This window comes from Manis javanica, chromosome 10 (genome assembly GCF_040802235.1).
Source record: "Manis javanica isolate MJ-LG chromosome 10, MJ_LKY, whole genome shotgun sequence".
NCBI lineage: Eukaryota > Metazoa > Chordata > Mammalia > Pholidota > Manidae > Manis > Manis javanica.
Window position 1 is genome coordinate 109,097,086 of NC_133165.1, and position 20,048 is coordinate 109,117,133.

General features: G+C 56.0%; 1 protein-coding gene across 2 annotated transcripts in view; it reads right to left on the reverse strand.

The window, feature by feature from the left end:
* TMPRSS6 (transmembrane serine protease 6) overlaps window positions 1–16,371 on the reverse strand; it is a 35,116-nt gene extending 18,745 nt beyond the window's left edge. For both annotated transcript variants that reach the window (XM_037007028.2, XM_017653035.3), the window contains exons 1-7: window positions 16,146–16,371; window positions 10,948–11,144; window positions 6,343–6,476; window positions 5,103–5,170; window positions 4,432–4,616; window positions 4,166–4,207; window positions 417–621 (exon numbers count right to left, since the gene is read on the reverse strand). In XM_037007028.2, the coding sequence (XP_036862923.2) occupies window positions 417–621; window positions 4,166–4,207; window positions 4,432–4,616; window positions 5,103–5,170; window positions 6,343–6,476; window positions 10,948–11,143 (830 nt within the window). In that variant the 5' untranslated portion in view covers window position 11,144; window positions 16,146–16,371. The remainder of the gene's footprint in view (window positions 1–416; window positions 622–4,165; window positions 4,208–4,431; window positions 4,617–5,102; window positions 5,171–6,342; window positions 6,477–10,947; window positions 11,145–16,145) is intronic.
* Window positions 16,372–20,048: the final 3,677 nt, after the last annotated feature.

Consider the following 20,048-nt stretch of genomic DNA (forward strand, 5'->3'; position numbering starts at 1 on the left):
AAGTAGCCATGATTGCGCACCCATTTTACAGGTGAGGAAAACTGAGGCTTTGGAGGCAAAGTAACTTTCTTAGAGCACACAGCTGGGAAGCAGCAGAGAGGGGGTTGGAAGTCTGGGCCTGCCAGACTCTCTCTGAAGCATTCAAGCAAGCCATGTTGCCCCCCAGAGCTGACATTAGGAGTCATCGAATACAAATGTTTTGTTACAAATGAGGAGACTGAGCTCCAGGAGGGGAAGGGGACTGCCTTTTCCAGTCTCCTCTCCCCATCTCGCTCTGGGCTAGCCTCACTGTCTCCCGGGTACCAGGCACCTGGGGACCCAGGGTCACACAGCCCTTTGTCTCAGAGTGCTGTGTGTCTCTTCCACCCACACCATTCTCCCTTCCCAACCCTCCCCCCAACATCCCCCCAACTCACGAGGTGATGAGCTTCTTCTCCAGGGGCCCAGCTACATCGTACATGGCCAGCCGGTCCCGGCAGTCAGCCAGCGTCCACTCAAGCCGGAGTTTGAGCATGAGATCCTTGGGGCCCTGCAGGTGCCACAGGCAGCTGGAGGCCAGGTGGTCGGGCCCCTTCAGCCGGAGGACCTGGCCTTGGCCCACGTAGCTGTAGCGGTAGCAGCCTGGAGTGGGGAGGGGGACAAGCCCCCTGACCCTTGTTAGCCCAGAGGACAGACCCGGGGGGGTAGCCCCATCAGGTCCTCACCTAGGCAGAGGGGCACAAGGAGAGCCACTGGAAGCGGACCAGCCCCCGTGTGCTATGTCCCATCTTCCTGTTTGCCTGCTTTCCATCTCCAGTCTCCTCACCCACGCATTCATTCACTGGCTCATTCATTTACTGAGCTCTTCGTGCCAGACCAGAGGAACACCCAGGCACTGCCTGGGAGCCCGAGGACAGCAGGGACAGATAGGGAGCCCTGCAGTCACAGCTCAGGCGGTGAAGGCTCCGTGTCTGGCCCATGGGACAGGGAAGTCCTCCGAGGTCACAGTGTGAGCAAAGGGCCGGAGGCCAGGGTGGGTGGGGGACTTTGGGGAACAAGGGCAAACTGGAGAAGGGAGGCAGGGCCTGGATCATGGAGGCTGGGCAGGCCTGGGACTTGGCTGGGCTTAGACCACAAGTGCCTCTAGCTGTTGGGAGCAAAGTTGAGGGGGCAGGGAGACCAGCTAGGCAGCTGTACAATAAGGAATGAGGATTTCATCTCAGATGGAGAAGGGAGTGTGTTCCAGTGGGGCTGGGAGGCAGCGCTGGGTAGAGGAAGTGAGCTCAAACTAATGATAAGGAAACTACGAGAACAAAACAGATTGCACTTATCAAGCATTTGACTGGGAGCCGAGCTAGGTGCTGCACGGGCACCACTCCATGGAAAATCTCCAGGGAACTGTTTCTATTACTGTCCCCGTTTTACAGACCTGAGCTAGACAGACCTGGGTTCGCCCATCTATGCCTAATCTTTCCTGGGTCTTGGTTTTCTCCTCTGTAGAACGGGGCAAGGGCACCACCCTTGTGGAGTTGTCACAGAGCCTCGGGATGATACATGTTTGAGTGCTCAGCATAGTGCCGTGCACACAGTTGGTGCTCAAAAAATGTAGTGACTGTTCTTCTTTAGGTAGGCATGAGGCAGAGGGAGAAGATTCAGCTGAGGAGAAAGTCCTGCGCCTCCTCACCCTTCAGCTGGCCCCAGTTGAGGCTGAGATGCAGCCAGTCTCACTGGCTGCCCTTACTTCACACCTCCTCCTCCATCACGCCAGCACACCTAAGTACACCCGCACCAGCTGCGCCCCTCTCTTAAATTTAATCCGTGAGTTTTATAAGCAGTGCTGAAATTTGTGCAGCTGTTCCACCTGCACCATCCATTCATTCATTCACTCATTCATTCAACATAGTTATTGCAAACCTACTGTGTGTTTGATTTAGGCTCCAGGCCCCAGCAGTGAACAATTTCTCCCATGGAATATAAACATCTCATTTAAACCTCACCATAAGCCTGGGAAGCAGGCAAGATGCATGTTCAGCCAGGAAGCAGTAGGAATGTGGAAAAGAGCCCTGAATAAGGGAGGCAGCCTGATATTCAGGGAGTTCATACTCTGAGCTGGTCCCAGCACCACCTCTAGGCCAGTTGCTTACCCGCCCTGAGTTCTAGCAAGTGGACACAGTAATAGTCCCTATCCCACCTCCTTGTCTGGGTGATTCTGAGGACCAGAAAGGGAATGGAGGTGAGCATGCTTTTCTCTGATTCTGCTGCCTGTAGCTCAGCGGCCTCCTCCTGACCCCTGGCCATCCTGACCCCCACAAGGGGGAGCTGACCTCTGCCAGGGGAAGGGACAGAACCTCTGACACCTGCTTCAGCCAGCACCTGGGAGAGGTGTCTGACTGTTCTTGGCATTTGTATCTTTAAATCTTGCTCCAAACTTATGCCTTGCTTTTGCCATTTTAATAACTACCTTTTTAAAAAGGCTGATTAAGTGGAGAATATGTGCGTGTCTGTGCTGATAATTAAAAGTACCTTTGGGGCACCTGGTAACTCCGTTCACTGGGAGAAAGTAAATGAACATGCCTGTGTATTCTTATCTGGCCTTTGCTCATGCTGTTCCCTCTGCCCAGAGCGCCCCTTCCTCTTCTCCACCTGATTCCCACCTATCTCCAGTGCCTCCTCCTCCATGAGGGCTTCCAGGTCCCCCCATCAGGAACAACTCCTTCCTCCCTCTAGAGGCACGTTCCTTCTTCTGCTTTGAACTGGGGTCCCTGGTGTCTGTCTCTGTCCCCAGGGCAGAACTATTCCCTCTGTTCTAGCACTGGCACTTGGTGTTGTGAGATCTGTTTATGTCTCTGTCTTGGGCTTGGAGCAACTCTGAGGGCAGGGGTGAGGACATGGTCATCTGGGGTCCCCAGTGCCAGCATGAAGCCTGCACGGAGGACAGACTGAAAAAGACTGTTTAAAGGATTTTAATTGCCATCTTCACCCCGTTAGACACTGTTCCTGGAGGACAGGGGCTCCAGACATGGACTGAACTAAATAAGGATCATTACAAAGCAACTGCCAGAAACTTGGGGATGCATGGACCCCCCAACACAAGTTAGGGCAGTGGAGAGGCCCATTCCAGACCAAGGGTCAGCGCAACACGTGTACCGATGCAGTGTACGATGACAGGAGATGACAGATGGATAAATAGATGGATGGATAGACAGCTAGACAAGAGGCTGATAGATGAGCTTGGTGTGTTCTTTGAATCAGCTTTATCATCCTGCTCGTTCTCTCATTCATGAATTAAATAAATCTTTGACATGTGCTCATTGTATCCTTGTATGAAAATCATACCCTGGTATGATTTTAACTATTTGAAAATTGTATTTTGATCCTATCACGTCCATCAACCAAGGAATTAAACCTTTGATCAGCTATATGGGAGGAGAGGAAGGATTTAAACTCTGCCCACCTCACTGGGAGGGGGTGAGGCCCTCGCTCAGCCCTGCCTCTGCTCTGGGTAGGAACTCTGAGAAGTAAGGAAAGCAGCTGAGAATTTAGGAGCTTGCACTCAGGGCCACAGGGTACGGTAGCTCAGGTGGTGCACTGTGCATCTCCGGCATCTCCGGTCACACGGGCTACAATATGGACAGCACTGCCGGGCGCAGCAGTAACCCTGCTGCTGCTTTGCTTCCCAGGGCTCTGCAGGAAGGTGGGAGCCTCTCGAAAGAAAGCAAGGTGGCTGGAGCAATATGGCTTGGGGGTGGAGTGCAAGAAGCGGGGAGATTAGCTTGAGAAAAGGAAGGAAAGGGTAGAGGGAGTTTCCTTGAAGGTGACAGAATTATCTCCAAAAGACAAGTTTTAAACGTCAAGAGACTGACATTGCCAATTGGCAAGATTATTTTCTACCATCAGTGGAAATGGTAGCTACGGGCAGACTGAATTCAGCGACAGAAAAGTAGACTCACATTTATGTGCAGCTGAGTACGCTACTCACTCACACCCCACACAAGCAACACACACACACACACACACCAGCCTTGCTCAGGACCCATCATCAGTCCACCATGGTGTCCCCTGGGTAACTCCAGGCCAGTGTCCCCTGGCTCCACCACAGCAGCCATGTGGTCCCCTGACACGCAACCAAGCCAAGAAAAACACCAACTCAAAAGGCAAATGGAGAGGAAGAACAAAAGTAGCATACCCAGCGTGGAATTCAGGGCAACTATGTCTTTCACGCTGGCTTCTGTTAAAAGGAAATGAACAAACAGGACAAAGGGTAAATAAATAAAATGAAATAAAAAATGAAAGCAAAGATAGAAGACACTCTCGGAGCCAGCCTGCTGAGACTTCCCGGGAACGCTGAGCCTCTGCCCCAGCCCCTCGGTCCCGGCCCCTGGGCCGCACAGGGCCCGTCCTGAGCCACCCCAGCTCTGGTGGGCGGCCTCCCACACGCTCCCCGTTACTGACCCAGGATCACCAGGCCCTCGGGGTCCACCTCGTACTCGGTCCTGTAGGGAGCAGGGGCCGAGCTGTTGGCCGTGGACAGCATCTCCTCCACCAGCAGTGCCCGCACGATGTCAGGGCTCAGCATGGGCTGGTGGCGCTCGGGAATTTGGAGGATGAACCAGAAGAAGCAGGTGAGAGGTCCCTCCCTAAGGCAGGCGGAAGTGAGAGGGGCTGAGGGGGCCCAAAGTCTGGCCCCTGCCCAGCCCCTACTCCCATGGACGAGAAAACCAATATGGTGCATGCATACGGAGTACGGAGAGCTCCCTCCCTCCCAGGTGTTTCCCCACCTTCACATGGAAGCCTCCTGACAACCTCTGAGGTGGGCGCTGGGCATGAGAAGGTAGGTGGTTCCCTACAGCCCATGTCATTGTGGCAGGACCAGATGCAAGTGGGACAGCTGGGCCCTCTCTCACCAGCACCCCACCAAGGCCTCACCCAGTGCGTGCCAGGCCCTCAGCAGCAGCCCATGGCCACAGCCTAGCATAGTCCCTCCCACACCATTGTGCCCATTCTACAGCTCAGGGAAGTGAGGTCACATGCAGGAAGCCAAGCTTCCTCTCCACGCCTTGGTTCTGCCCCCTCGGGGTCTAAGGTTCTAGCAGGGGCTGGTGTTGGGGGCCGGGAGCACTTACCCAAAGGAGTAGACTGAGCTGGAGTTGTAGTAAGTACCCAGGCGGGTGCTGGCAATGAGCTCCTTGAGCTAAAAGGAGGGAACAACAGCCCCTGTGACCCTTTGCAGAAACTCCCTCTGGCCTGGGGATGCCCTTGCCACCTCCTGGCAGCCCGCCTGACAGAGGAGCTCACCAGGGAGAGGTGCCTGTGTCACAAGGCAGCAGGGGCGCTGCCGGGAAATGGACCCATACCCATTCCATCTTCTTCCCTGCCCCCTGCCTCTCCCCCCAGCTCCGGCCTTCACAGGACCACCAGTGGCTTCTCTCCCCCTCATCAAAAGTCACACTTCACCTCTGGGAAGCCCCACTTGGCTCCTGGGTCCCCACCTCACCCCTGGCCACTGGACATGGGTACTCAGCTGGTGGTTTTTTGCACCTGTCCAACCACAGTGCTAATGGCAGGAGGGAATGGCAGGGCTGGGTGTTCATTAAACACTTTGAACGGAAGAGATGATGTCCACCTTATCTCATTGCAGCCACAACATCCCTACGAGCAGCCACAGTTATTATCACTCCACTTTACAGAGGCAGAAAGCAAGCTCTGGGTGGTTCCCCCAGAAGCAGATCCTGAAACCAGGACACGAGGCAAGTGGTTGGTTTGGAGGTGATTCTGTGGAATAGCTACGGTTGGTGGGGAAGAGAGCCCGAAGGGGGTCAGCCAGCACAGAGCCTGTGGGGGAGCTGGGTGGAGCGCTGCGCAGCTGAGGTGCAGTCCAGTGGAACCCTGGGCGACGGGTCCTCAGAACTGCTCCCTGCAAGGGCCAAGGGGGCTGGGGTGCTTATCTGCCCCCTCCATCTCCCGGGAATAACTCCTCAGTACTCCCTGCCTGCCCTCCTGGGCAGGGCACAGTTCTGCAGCCTGACAGTGGAGAGGGCCGGCAGCAAGACCATCCCCAGAGCAGGAAGCCATGGCCCTGGAGGAGAGGGGAGGTGGCTGGTCCCTGACGGCGTCCTTGCATGGCCTTAACTTTCCTAAGACAGCATTCCTACTAAGCAGCACAAGCAGGATTTAATACAAGTGCATTGGACCCCTGAGTCCACTCACTTTCCCACCACTCTGTACCATGTCCGCTTCCATCTGGGCTCTGCCCCCGGAGAGCACTACAAATGGACTGACCAATCGGCTTGATGTGATCATTCCCCTCCCTCTCCCTTCTCACCCCCATGTTTCTTCCCTCCCACCCCTGCGATCCTTCCCTACCATCTTCTGGGCTTTGGCTGTTTCACTGCGGAAGGCACTGGACTCCCGGCGGGCAAGGTCCTGGGAGAAGCGGCGATTGAGCACGCGGAGGCTGCCTGCGTACACCTGGCTGACAGTCACATCTGCCTTGTACCCTGCCCAGGAAGAAACCAGCAAGATTAACCAAGAGAGCAGACCAGGAAGGCTCCTGTCTCCTCCATGCCTTCTCCTGCTGCCAGGACCCTCAGCTCAGCCTCCAGCACCTTGGGCTTCCAAGGCACTACAGCACCATCGTCTTTACTGTTGTTAACCAAAACTGATTTAGTGGCAAACTGGTCCCAAGATTCTAGGGAGGAGAGAGGCCCACAGATGGAGGGTGTCCCAAAGGCTCACGGTCAGAAGCGGACAAAGGGATGAGTGCAGGTCACGGATGGCGTGAAAGCCCAGCACCCCTGTGCATCCTTCCATTCACCAGGTAGTCCAGGCTGCACCTCGCATGTGGGGTACGCTAGTAAACCAAGACTGGTGTGTCTCCCCCTGTGGAGCTGACAGTGATGGGGAAGACAGGTGTTCCTCCAGCAAGGTGCTGTTACCCAGCATGCAGGATCCATCTGCCAGGAGTGCCTTCAAGGAGACACCCAATATGCTCCTGAGGGGACATGACAAAGAAACCAGGCCTGGGCCAGGGTAACCCTCCAGCTGGGATGGGAGGACTGGAGCATAAACTGGGAAGAGGGGAGGGAGGGAAATGCGGAAGGAATGGCTTGTGCAAAAGCCCTGAGGTATAATGGTAAGGACCAGGGCTAAAACCTTTGTCTGGAGCTATCAGATGGGGGCAGGGGCAAACAGAGGCTGGGATGGCGACAGCTAGGATTTTGGTCTTTACCTGCGAACAAGGAAAACCAGGAAGTGTTTAAGTCAGGGATGGTGTTAATAGATTTCCACTTTGCAAAGACAGTTGTAGCTGATGTGAAGAAAATAGATGGGTTTATACCCCTATTCATTCATTTATTAATTCATTCAACAAATATTTATTGAGAACCTCCTAGATGTAGGGTCTAGCCCAGAGCACTTGGGAATATTCCAGTGAAACAGTGAACAAAACAATAAGAAAAATAAACCTGCCCTTAAGAGCTGTAGTCTAGCAAGACCAGCAAGTCTAGCAAGGATAAACAAGCATAGTATGCGCCACGTTAGAGGTGTAAGGGCCGCAGCATGGAGGCCAGGGGCCAAGGTCACTGTATCAGCCACAGGGATGGGAATCTGTGGAAAAAGCTTTCCAGGCAGAGGGACTAGCAAGTGCAAAGACCCCAAGGTCTGGTGTGTTTGAGGAACAGCAAAAGGTGAGGAAGGGAGAGCAAGAGGAGATGAGATGGGGAGGGGGAGGTCACAGGGCCTTGCAAGCCCTGGGAGGGCTTTGCGTTTACTCTGAGTGAGCTGGGAGCCAGGGTGGGGGACAGGGGTGCTGTTTAAGCAAGGAAGTTAGATGGTTTGATTTGCTTTATGAAATGATCCATCTGCCACCATGTTGAGAACAGGCTCTAGTAAGCAAAGAGACAGGCAGTCGTCCCAGCAACAGGGCCCAGCTGGCAGGCGGGGGACCTGGACCAGGCTAGGCAGCAGAGAAGGTGAGAAGTGGCTGGAGGCAGGATCTATTTGGAGTTAAAGATGAGAGGTCTGCTGGCAAAGAGGGATGTAAAAGGAAGAGAGGAGGAAGGGGGAGCAACTGCAAGGCGGAAATGGCCGCTGCCTGGGATGCAGGCTGCGGGTTTGGAGGCGATGATCGTTTGGAGGCCATGATCCAGAGCTGCTTCCTAGACCAGGGGGGGCCAAGATGCCCTAAGACATCCTGGACAAGGGGCAGGTCCAGTGATAGAGCGGAGCTCAGGGAGAGGCCCAGGCTGGGAATGCAAATCTGGGGCAGAGGAGTCATTGTATAAGGGCATTTAAAGCCAAGGGCACCGATGAGGCTTGAAAGAGGTAGGCAGAGGTAGAGAGGAGGAGGGCCTGTCCACCACCAGCGAAGGACACAGAGGACAAGAAACCATGATCTGGGGAGAAGAAAGATTGGGGGTCCCAGGAAGCCAAGTGAGGAAAGGGTTTCTAGGAGGAGGGGGTGAGGCACCTGGGGAAGTGCTGTCGAAGGGCCAGATGTGATGAGGACCAGGACTGGCCACTGGATGTAGCAATGTGAGGATTGGTAACCTTGACAAGTGTGGTTGGAGTTGTGCGGCTGGGGGTGGGGACCACGGTGGGAAAGGGTAGCAGAGAGACTGGGGAGTGGCACTGGAGGCAGCAGCATGTGGAGACACTCTTTCAAGGACTTTACTGCAAAGGGGAGCAGAGAAATGGGGTGGGGGGCCACAGAGGAATTTGGTACGGAGCCGTGAGACCACACACGTACACTGCCAGGTGCTGCTGGAGGAAAGAGCCTGGCTACCGAGTGGGCAAAGGGGGTGGGGTCCAGGTAGAGGACCGCTGGCTCTAGAAGGGGCAGGGGTGGTGCACAGGCGAGGAGGGCAGAGCATGCGCACACAGGTGGGAGGGCATGGTGGCTGGCATCCACGGGCTTCTCTTCGGAGTGGTTCCATTTCCTCATTGAAGCAGCAGGCAAAGTGGGTAGGGGGTGCAGGAGGCTTGGGAAGAAAGCATAAGACTGTCACCTAGGGGAGTCCAAGAAGGAAAGGACTAGGGAAATACAGGTGGATAGCATTAAGTGCCCCTCAACAAGAAGAATGCACCCCTGGGGCCAGGGTCCATCCGCACCAGAAGCCAGCCCCACCCTCCTCTCCTGGGCCCCTTCCTGGGCCAGCCTGCCACCCAACCAGTCATTTGCTCCTCTCATCGGGCTCAGTTGTCCCAGTGCACTAGGCCTCTTGCCCAGCTCCCCTGGCAGACCAGGCAGGGCACACCCCTGACCCGTCTCCCCCAGTGAGTGCCCCATGCCTGGAGCACAGCCTGGCCCAGGGAGGGAAGAATCGTCCATGTCTTCAAGTGCCTCCTCTACACTCAGTCCCTTTGGGGGAGGGGGGAAGGTTTTGGAGCACTCACCCCCTGGGTCCTCAGCCCCAAGGAGCGCCCACCCCCTGGGGTCATTTACTTCAGGAGTGCAATCAGGAGAAATTAGACTCTGCAAAGGAAAACAATTGGCAGTTGAGTTCTGGCCCTCCAGCCTGACACCTGTGTGGTTTACCCTGAAGACTAATTATCCCACAGCTAAAGAAGCCTGGGCAGCCCCTGCTATTTGGGGCACTGGCTTCCTGCCGGTGGTGAAATGCGCACAGCATCCACTCCCTGCTCACCTTGCTCAGCTCTGAGCAGAATCACAACCCACTCGGAGTTACGGCAGGCACTTGATCTGAGTCCCTCAGATCCGGGTTTCCAACAGAACTGGCTGGGTCTGGCTCCGGACTACACCTGCCCTTGGCCCCGTCTGGTGCTGGGTCTAGGCTGAGCTCCCTGCTAATGGCTCCACGGTGGGTTCCCAGTCCTTTCAGAGGGCCTGAAATTTCACCTTGAGATTTAGCCATCCAATTTTTACAGAGAGTTTAATGAGACACCTCTGGTCACTTAGGGAAGGTGGGTTGTCCCTGCTGCAGCTCCTCTACACCTCAGCATCCTCGTTCCTCGCACATGCACTTGGCAGGGAGGGCAGGGGCACTTTCCACAGCCTGGCACGCAGCCTGCTCAGCACTGCACAAATGAATGAATGAAAGGTTCTTCTACAGTGTATGGGGAGCATTTTCACAGGCATCTTCTAATTTGGTTTATCTATCATTTCCCATCACCTAGAACTGAAGGAATGAGGTACAGTCTCCACTGGCTTTAGAGAAAGACATGGTAGGTGCTCGAGTGTTTATGGAATGAGTGAACACATGCACGCATGAATGAATAAATGCAAGGATGGATGAATGGTCCAAGAACATGGGCTGTTGTGGGCTATGATACCAGAGAAGGGGGCCAAAATTCAGGACATTCAAGGGCCCCAAGCCACCCTCTCTGGACGCTCTAGGCCCCCACATCACGGTGTGTTGAATTCCACCTGTGCCTGAACTGGGATATGAAAGCCACCTGTGTACACGGAAATGTCCCTGGATGCCTGAGTCCTTTGTACCCTCCCTTTCTGCCCACTCATGCTGGGTCCTGGAGACCCAGAGGTGACAAAGCTGTGGTCCTCACCCTCAAGGAGCTCCCAGGTTGGGTTGAAGGGAGCAGAGGCACTAATTGGTGCCAGCCACCACCGGCGTCACTAGGCCTCCTCCTGCAGAGCCAGCTGGCTCCTAGCCTCATGGGCAGCCCAGGAGGGCAGCAGGTAAGAGGAGGCAATGTTTACACTCCTTAGGCTTGCTGGTTCGTGAGAACTAGGAGCTGGGAGTCCTTCCCCTGCTGGAGGGAGATGGGAGCACTTGGTTTGAGCAAGGAACTTGCACTTGACCTGAGCCCCGGGACCTAGCACTCCCTTTTCAAGGGCAGGCGAGGAGACTCAGAGAGAGGACGTGCCTTGCCCAAGTACACACGGTGAGTTGCTAGGCACTGCTGAACCAGAATCCTGGTCTGTCCTGCCATGCCCCGGGCAGCCATCCCAAGTCCTCCCCAGGTGCCTCTCCCAGGCACGCACGTGATTACCTAGGAAATACCAGAGCAGGACCCCTGCTGAAGCCAGCAGGACCAGGGCCAGCCACAGGGGCGCCAGGTGGAGGTAGTCCCGGACTTTTCTCTTGGAGTCCTTGGGGGCCTTGAACATCCCCTCTGGCTCTGCTTCCTCACCATCACCTCCATCACCCTGCCCGCCGGCCGCCTGGGGGGCCTCAGCCACGGGCATCCTGGAGGAGAAAGAGACCAGGGATGGAAACAGCCTGGCACTTGCAAAGGAGCCTTTGCTGAATGCCAATGGTGCGCAGAAGTAAGGGAGCACCCCTGCCTTTTGGAGTGGGAGGGTGATAGCAGCAGGTAGCCGTGAGTGAAGTGGGCGCTGGGCCAGCTCACAGCGCAGGAAAGCAAGTCTCAGAGCAGCTCACACCAAAGTGCAAGCGGCAGAGCCAGACTCAGTGTAGCTTTAGGACCCCACCTTTGCACCCACACCAGCTTCTCTGGTCAGAGGACAGATGGAGGTTTCAGTGCCTGAGCCCTGCCCCTGCCCCTGCCCCTGCCCCTGCCCCTGCCCCCGGCCTCATACCCACAGATGGAACTGGAATACCTGGGGTGCAAATTTCTGTAAACCAGTTCCTCTTACCTGTGGCTTTCCTTCCACTTGGGGGGTGCCTTTGCTTCCTCCTGCTTCTCCACAACACTGATGTAGTGGGTTCGCTCAGCCCCTCCCCCAGAGCCCCTGAGCCAGCTCCCATCTGGGCCCAGGACCTGCCCTTCAAGAAGCACCATCCTCTTGTCTCCCCACCCGCCCAAAATTCCCTTAGGGGCAGAGAAAGCAGACCCAAACTAACATTCATTTAGTGTCTACGCAAGACACTTCACAGGCGTCACCTCATTCCACCCTCTGGTCACCCAGGGACACGGGACCGTTATCCCCGCGCATTCTTCCTCAGGCCGGCTCTGTGCGGACGCTTTACGTGTATTCTCTTGCTTAGTTCTCCAAAAGCCTTTCAGAGTTCGCGCCCACTGCCCAAATGGGGAATCTGAGACCCAGAGCGCTTTAGCAACACTTCAGTCCCGGGTTTTCCTAGCCTCACTTTCCCCACATGATCTGAATATCTGGCACTTGCTACCAGCCCCATATTTCAGATGAAAAATCTAAAGCTCCCCCCTCGCCCGAGGGCACACGGTAGGTAAATGGGGTCCGACTCCCTGTTCCTTCCACTACGGCTGCTTCTTGCAAGTGAGCTGTTAATCAGCAAGTCATGATTTAATAGCTGGATGTCACCCCCTTCAGGCCCCTGGCTCTGCAGCAATAGCCTCAGGCCCCTCAGACAGAGACAGCCCTTCCTTCACTGCCCCCTCCACAGCAGAGCAAGGGTGCCAGATCCCTGAGGAATCAGTCTCCTCTGACCACATCCATAAATGCCACTGTGGTTTAAAATACATCCCCAGACGTGCATGTGGGAGAGGGTTCCTTTGGGCTGTGTCTCTGCTTTGTACACAGTGGGGGGGTTTCTGAAAATGGCACTCCTCAGGGGTACTCGAAGCCCTCCTAGCTGGATTCAAGGGGCTCCAGGCCGTCCTTCCTGCTTCCCTGCCCTCTGCCCCTCCCCTTGGCATGGTTCTCTGGCACAGGTCCCTGGCACCCAGTCACAGTGACAGCCTTGAGTGACAGCCCACCCAATGCAGGGAGGGGAGGGACTGCTGGGGATTGTCTTGGGAGCACGGAACTCCCCTCCACTGCTAAGCCAGGGACACCGTGCCTGTGGGGCAAGTCCAGCTGGCTGCTCTGGGGCCAGGGCCAAGGGGGAGTGTCCTGCGATGGCTGGGACAGTCCTGCTCACTGCCCGGAGGGTCCCCAGCACCCCTGGTGAGGAGCGGTCTCCCGCAAGCCCAGGAGGTGACTGGGTCCAGGAGAGCCCAGGTGACAGGCAGGCTCCTCGCCCTCAGCCTCTGGTCCGCTCCCTCTGCCAGCGGTGGCCACACCCCTGCTTCCCTCTGGAGTCTGGGTCACCAAGGAGCTATTTCAGGATGACTCACAGAGCCATGGGGACTCGGGGTCACAGAGGTGACAACAGTTGACATTTCAACTGTTTCCAGCATACACTGCCTCATGCAAGCCCTACACAGAGCCTGTGGGTTCTCTTATATTTCCATTTTCCAGATGAGAAAGTTGAGGCACGGGCAGGCTAAGCAGCTTGGCCAAGGTCACACAGCTGGTACGCCCTGGAGTTGGGGGGCAAACGCGAGCAGTTGTGGGCACAGTAGTGCCCCGACCCCTGTGCTCGGCTGTCTCACACATTGTCAGGGTCCTGAAGGGGAAATGAGGCTCAGAGGAGGTGGTAGGTCACTCAGAGGAGGTGCCTCATGGAGTGGTCAGGGTGGGATGCTCAGAGGGCCTCCCCCTTCCTCCCTCCATCCCCCAGGCCTGGCGACTCCCTGGATTTTGCCTTCTTCCTAAATGCCCCTCGCATCCATCTAGGAGGACTTTGTGCATCACAGAGGAATCTGTTTTCAGGAAACCCACTGTGTAAACACCCAAGAGCAGACAGCACAACAGGGGTGGGGTGGACTGTGGAATTCACCTGGGCTCCCCACTGCTTCTGCCTGGACTCCTAACAGGCTCCCTGCCTCCCATCTCCCTGCACACACCCTTCACGTTGTCACCACAAGCTCTCCCTGCCCACCTCCCACCATCCACCTGCTCAGAATCCTGACGTGGCTCCCAGCTACCCCCAGATCCCTTGCCTCTAAAGGCCAGGCTGCTGCCCATTCGTCCTGAAGCCCTAACTTTCATCATGCACATCACCCTACAGGCTCACATGGCCTGCCGCACGAATGAATGATGGATGAAGGAATGAAAAGAGCCCGCAGACCTCCAGGCTCTTCCCCACCTCTTGCTGCCCCCAGGAAGCAGGACATGGGGGGCTAGGAGTGTGAATAATGGTGTTGGCCCATGGAGTCCCAGCTTCGGTTCCTGGCCCCTGGTTTTGCTGTGCACCGGCAGGGTGCCAGGCTCGGTGCTGGTCACAGGGCAAATCTGAGACCTCATTCCCATCCTCCTGAGGCTGACTGCCCAGCAGGAGATGGACAACTTGGCAGTTGGCATTTGTGACAAGGACCCCACTGTGCCGGTGTTTTCTGTTTTATAGTGGCTCCCCCACTGTTTCAAGGGGCCAGTCCACTAAAGTCTATGGTTCTTACCCCCCAACTGCCTCCAGAACCCAACCCCTTCTTGGCACCTCTTGGGCTCCCACCATCATCCAGGTCAACATCATCCGTCACCTTGACTTCCACCGGAGTCAGTCACCCGGCACCCTGGCTAACGAATCCCCGCAGCTGCCAGAGCGGATGTCTCCCTGTGTGCTCTGCTCACCAGCCTCGTGTGGCTCCCATCCACCTGGGAGAGAGCCCAGAGCCCTCACAGCCCACGGGGCCTGCATGGATCTCTGTCCTCTCCTCCCTCTGCTGCAGCCACACCAGCTCCTTGCCAGCCTTTAACATACCAAGCTGCTCAGGGCCTTATCCTTTCGTTTGTGGGTCCCCTCCTTCAGGTCCAATGTTACCTCTTCTGTGAGGGCTTCCCTGACCAGGCCCTCTCCCTGCTACATTTTTCTTCACATTCTTCTCCAGACCTGAATTGCATGACATGCTTATGTGTCCTTTGGTGATCTCCTCGGCTGGAAGCTGTAGGAGGGTGGGGGCTTTGTTCTGTTTGGGGCTGTGCACCTGCTCCAGGGACAGAGCTTGGCACTCAATCATTGCTGTTGGGTGAGGCAATGGTGAGACCCCGGTTCCTCCCACAGAGCTGGAAGGGCTGTGTGCCCGTGTGACCCCCTGGCCAGCTTTTCCTGCCTCCTTCTTCCCATGCCCTCTTTTCTCTCATTGCACCCAGTGACATCACACTTCTCTGTTATCCATTCTAATAATGAAGGTGGTAGAAAACTTCTACAGATCAAGGACTCTCAGCCAGCTCTGGGTGAAGAGCATTGTGCAGATTGTTTCTTGAACCCTGAAAGTTCTTGCCCACCACCTGGCTTTCCCACACAGTCTTCCTTCTGCCCAGCTGCTCACCTCCTGTTATTGTTACCTCTCAGATGGCCCCTTCTCCCCTCCTCCTGGCAGCTCTCCCAGAATGCTCCAGGAGGGATGGCTGCCCCTCCAAAGTGTTCTGGACTTTAGTTCACCTTGGGGGCATTCTCTGCTCCCTGCTGGTGAGCCCCTGGAAGGAGGGACTGGGTGGGCCCCAAGTGCCCAGGAGCCTGAGGCTTCTCTCCCTGCCACCTGACCACCGGAGGGTCCCCGCTCTGCCCACTGGGGCCAAGCGCTCTGGGGTAGGGCCACACCTCCTCCTGTGCACCAGCCCTGAGCCGAGCAAGGCTGCAGACCGCGTGCCGCTTCAGCCTCCAGCGGCCGAGGATGTTTGCTCTGCCATCTCTATTTAATAGTTGGTGAAACTGAGGTGCAAAGAGATATATAATGACTTACCCCAGGTCATTCAACCAGGCAAGGCAGAGCAGAGCAGGGCAAAGCTGGGATTCCGATCTAGGAGTACAGGTGAGGCCTTTAGGGCCTCAAGTAACTGCCTGCTGCAAAACACTCTTCTGAGTGGGTTGAAAGTCCCTTCCACACACACAACCATATTCATAAACACACACAGATGGACACAGATGGAGACACTGAGGTCCACACACCCCTATCTGTGAACAGAAACTCATAGGTGCATGTTCACACTTCATACACACATATACACACATGCACACGCACATAGCCAGCCACATTCAACTCAGAGCTTGGGCGCCAGGGATCTGCCGTTCAGGGCAGTAGGGGGCTCTGAGCTGGGAGGGCACATGGCTATGAAGGGGGCAATGTGTACAGTCCTACAGAGAGACGGTGGGGAGTCCAGCCTGGCAGATCGGGCCTCTCTCTGCTCTGCCCCTTCCCTGGAGCCTGCCAGCCAGAGTTGAGCCCCAGGCCTCCCAGCACCGGGAACCTGGCCGTCTTCTGGCCCGGTGCCTGTCCATTCACTTGTCCTGCTCCAACCCCAGCTCTCTGGACCCCTTGCCTTCTGCCCCACCTGGTCACTCCCTAGCCAGCAGGGCCCTACAGACCTGGTCTCAGAGCAGGGCAGACAGCTCAAGCCGCAGGGAGCCAGGCCCAGCTCTCAGAGTGGACACTGTCCCTGGGTCATTCATAGATCTTGGTGCCCTGTCCTGAAGGCCCCCGCTTACCTTTGGGAGTGGCAGGTGGGTGCCGGGCCTGCACACAGGCCCCGGAGCCTCTGTTTGTCCAGGCCAAGGTCTCCCCACCCCCAGCCAACCAGCCTGGGCTGGATCAATGGCCCAGAGCCATGGCCAGGGTATCTGGCCCTTGTCCCCTGTGGCCTGTGGCCCCAGGCTCCATGGGCCTCCTGCTGGGTTCGGGACAGCACTGTGACTGAGCCCAGGTAAACAGGCCAGAAGTGGAAGGCAGGCAGTGCCTGCCCTGCCTCGCCCCGCCCCACCCCGCCCCTTGGGCACCCTGGAGGCTGGCGGGCAGGTGCAGGAGATCTGAGCTCTCCCCTGAGGCCTGTTGCCTGGTGACATCCCTGCCTGGTTACACACCCTGGTCCCCCCAGAGCATGAGGTGGGGGTGGCCGAGGATGGGGGGCTATTTAGGGTCCTGTGCAGTGTAGGCAGGCAGGGCTCAAGCAGGTCTCCTTACCTGGACGGCTGAGACCAGAGGAGGCTGGGCCCACGTGCTCCAGGGACAGGAGGAGGGGCAGGGTTGATGCTATTTTTTTGTTGGAAATTATTTGAATTGCTACCTGATTCTATAGAGCTGTGCTGCCCATTTTGGTGGCCATGGACCGACCACCTGTGGCTCTGGAGCACCTGGGCTGCCGCCAGTCTGAACTGAAATGTGCTGCACAGGTAAGATACACACCAGTTTTCGGAGCTACCTCAGTAAGAACCTTTTACACTGATCATGTGTTGAAATTATAACATGCTGGCTAGTTTGGGTTAAATAAAATACATTATTAAATTCATTCTTAAACACATATAAAATATATTATGAAAATTCAGTTCACCTGATTCTCTTTACATTTTTAATGTAGCCACTAGAACATTGAAGTCAATCAAACAAGTGGTTCCCATTGCAGAGTAGCTAGTGGACAGAGAGGGAGGGTCTGGGCCGGGAGTGCTCCAAAGCCTGTGCTGTGAACAGGGTTTTCTGGGTGTGACAGGCTGGTCAATGTCTGTCCCAGTGAGGAGGCTGCACACCTGAGGCCCCGTGTGCCGTGGCATGGGGGTCCAGGTACGTGTGTGTGTGCATGTGTGTGTGGTATGCATGTGGAGTGGGAGGTGTGCTGGCGTGGCCAGTGTGTCAGGGCTGGGCTGCCATGTGCACCAGGAGCAGGGCAAGGTAAGGAGGGCTGCCCATGTGGTACCTACGTGTGGCATCTCCCGTATGTCACACACACATGCACACGCACATGCATGCTCCTATGTGTGCTCTGTAAGGGGCCTGCCACATGCATGTGTGTCCCCGTTGTGTGGAAGTGTGGGGGTGGAGTCCACGTGTGTCCTGAGGTGTGCCCGTCAGGAGTGAGTGCCTGTGTACAGGGCATTTGGGCACAGGCTGTGCACAGCATGCCATCTCCAGCAGGGAAGGGGCTGGGGCAGAAAGCCACACCATGGGGCTGCGTAGGGATGCTGGGTGGGGGGCACCTTGCTTTGCTTGTTCCTCAGGCCTGCCCAGTGCCCTGCCACCCTGCCCAGGGTCCAACCCAGACCCTGGGACCAAGAACCCCAGTCTTGTCCCATCCTCACTCCCAGTCCCAGATGAATTTCCCTCCTCCTTCCAACCTGCCTTTCTCTCAGGCCCTGGGCCCCACCCTGCTGCAGACTTGCCACAGGAGAGCTGTTCAGGTTGGGAGCAGGGGCAGTGTGTGGGCAGGGGGCAAAGACACCCTGAGCCCACCTTTGTACCCTACCCTGTCCTTTGGAAAGCAAAGGGCCTGGGTCCCCAGGCCAGGCAGGCTGGTGGCTGGGCAGTCTGAAAAGCAGAAGATATTGCACAATCCACGCCCTCTGTACATGTTGGCCACCCAGCCATTGATCAGACACAGCCTGTGGGGAGAGCTGACGTGGGGGCGGGAGGCGGGGGCAGCGAAAGGCAGAGGGAGGCATTGGAAAGCAAGAATGCTAACTCCTGAGAGCCCTGGCAGGGGAGGGAGAGGCAGCCTGCCGCTGAGACTGGGCCTCCCTCTGTCAGCAGGGCAACCGAGTGTCCTGGTTACCTGGTCCCCACGGCAGAGGGACACATTCACACAGACACAGGGTGTGAGGGCCTCCCTACTCCCTGGGAATCTGCATTGCATACACTGGGCCTCTTTGATCTCCAGGGACAGAGAAGGCAAGACACATCCCCTCCCCAAGCTGCCATCTCGTTACCTGTGGAATGGGGATGATAAAGCGGGGTTGTTGCAGGTGGAAATTGCAGGTGCCAAGCCCAGTACAGGGAGGCCCTTAAAAAATGTTAGCTGTCTTTCTTTTAATCCAAGGCGTGGGTGATTGGCAGAGGGAGCAAGCAGCGGTGTGCTCTCCTCCCAGCACTCCCTTGCAGCCTTATGATAATGGCATCCAGGTCCTGGCTGGCTCTGGGGAGGGCACGTGCCCCACACAACATGTGATGTTCCATTCACTTCTCATGAGGGCACTTTTGTGGATGCCAATTTTAGTTCTGATTTGCCGAGACCAAGGATCTGGTGAAATCTTAACTCAAAACTCCAGGTTTATTAATTACACAAGCATGTATTGAGTGCCTACAACATGCCAGGCATGTGCTGGCACAGCGAACAGGGACTTGAAGGAAAGATGTCTGACCTCTGTCCAACAGAGCTGGTACAAAAGTCCTCAGTTTGGAAAGAAAACAGTTGGATATTCAACATCCCACTTTGTAAGACATTCTAAAGATGAGCTAACAGTCAGGGAGGGGAGGCCACCAGGCCAGCCAGTCACAACCCTGACCTCTGGGTGCCTCCCAGCAGGACAGGTGCCACCTGCCTTCCTGGCCACACAGAGAAGGTGCTTGTGATGTGTTGAATTGTGCCCCCCAACCCTGCCCTGATTTTTATGTGGAAGTCCTAACCCCAAATACCCAAGATGTGACTGTATTTGGAAATACGGTTGCTGTAGATATAATTAATTAAAATGAGGTCACATTGAAGTAGGACAGGCCCTTAATCCAATATGACTGACATTCTTACAAAAGGGGGAGATTTGGAGACACACGCACATGCTGGGAGAATGCCACGGGAGATGAAGGAAGGTGAGACCAGGGCGATGTTTCCAGGCCAAGGGAAGCCCCAGCTTGCCATCAGACCAGCAGGAACAGCAAAGAGGCATGGAACAGCTTCTTCCTCAGTATGAGAAAGAACCCACCATGCCACCATCTCGATCTTGGACACAACCATGACACAATAAATTCTGTTCCTAAAGACACCCAGTCTGTGGTGCTTCACAATGCAGCCCCAGCAAACTAACGCGACAGACGCTCACGACCATCCACCCTAGAGGCCGAAGAGCCAAGGCATCTGCATTTTAACTGGGACCTTCGGTCTGTGCCATGTCTTGGGCCAAGGAGTGGAAGAATGGTGGCACAGAGGAGGTGGCCGGGGAAGCTGGCCTTGGTGGAGCTCAGGAAAGCCTGAAGCAGGAATGCCAACTGCCCAGACTTCAGGTACAACCCCCGCATCACAACACCTCTCTGAAACTATCCACTCATTAGTGGCTTACTGGTCTCTCTCTGCTCTCCCCACCCATAGACTATGAGCCCCAGGAAGACAAAGCGTTTGTCTCTCTCGTCTCCTGCTGTATCTCAACCTAGACCAGTGCCTGGCACATGGGACAAACAAACATTTGTTGAGTGAACAAATAACAGTTACCATTAACTCCTTCAGTGAAAATACAGGAAGCCTTTTGAGGTCTGGGCCCTGAGCTGGGCCCTTCACGGTGATGCCTCAAGTCCAGGCTTGGGAGTGGGAACATGTGTCTCCACTCAGCAGAAGAAGAGACTGAGGTTCTGAGAGGAGAGGTTGACCTGCCCCAGGCCCCACGGATCAGTGCAGGTGGGACTGTGGCCTGGTCTCT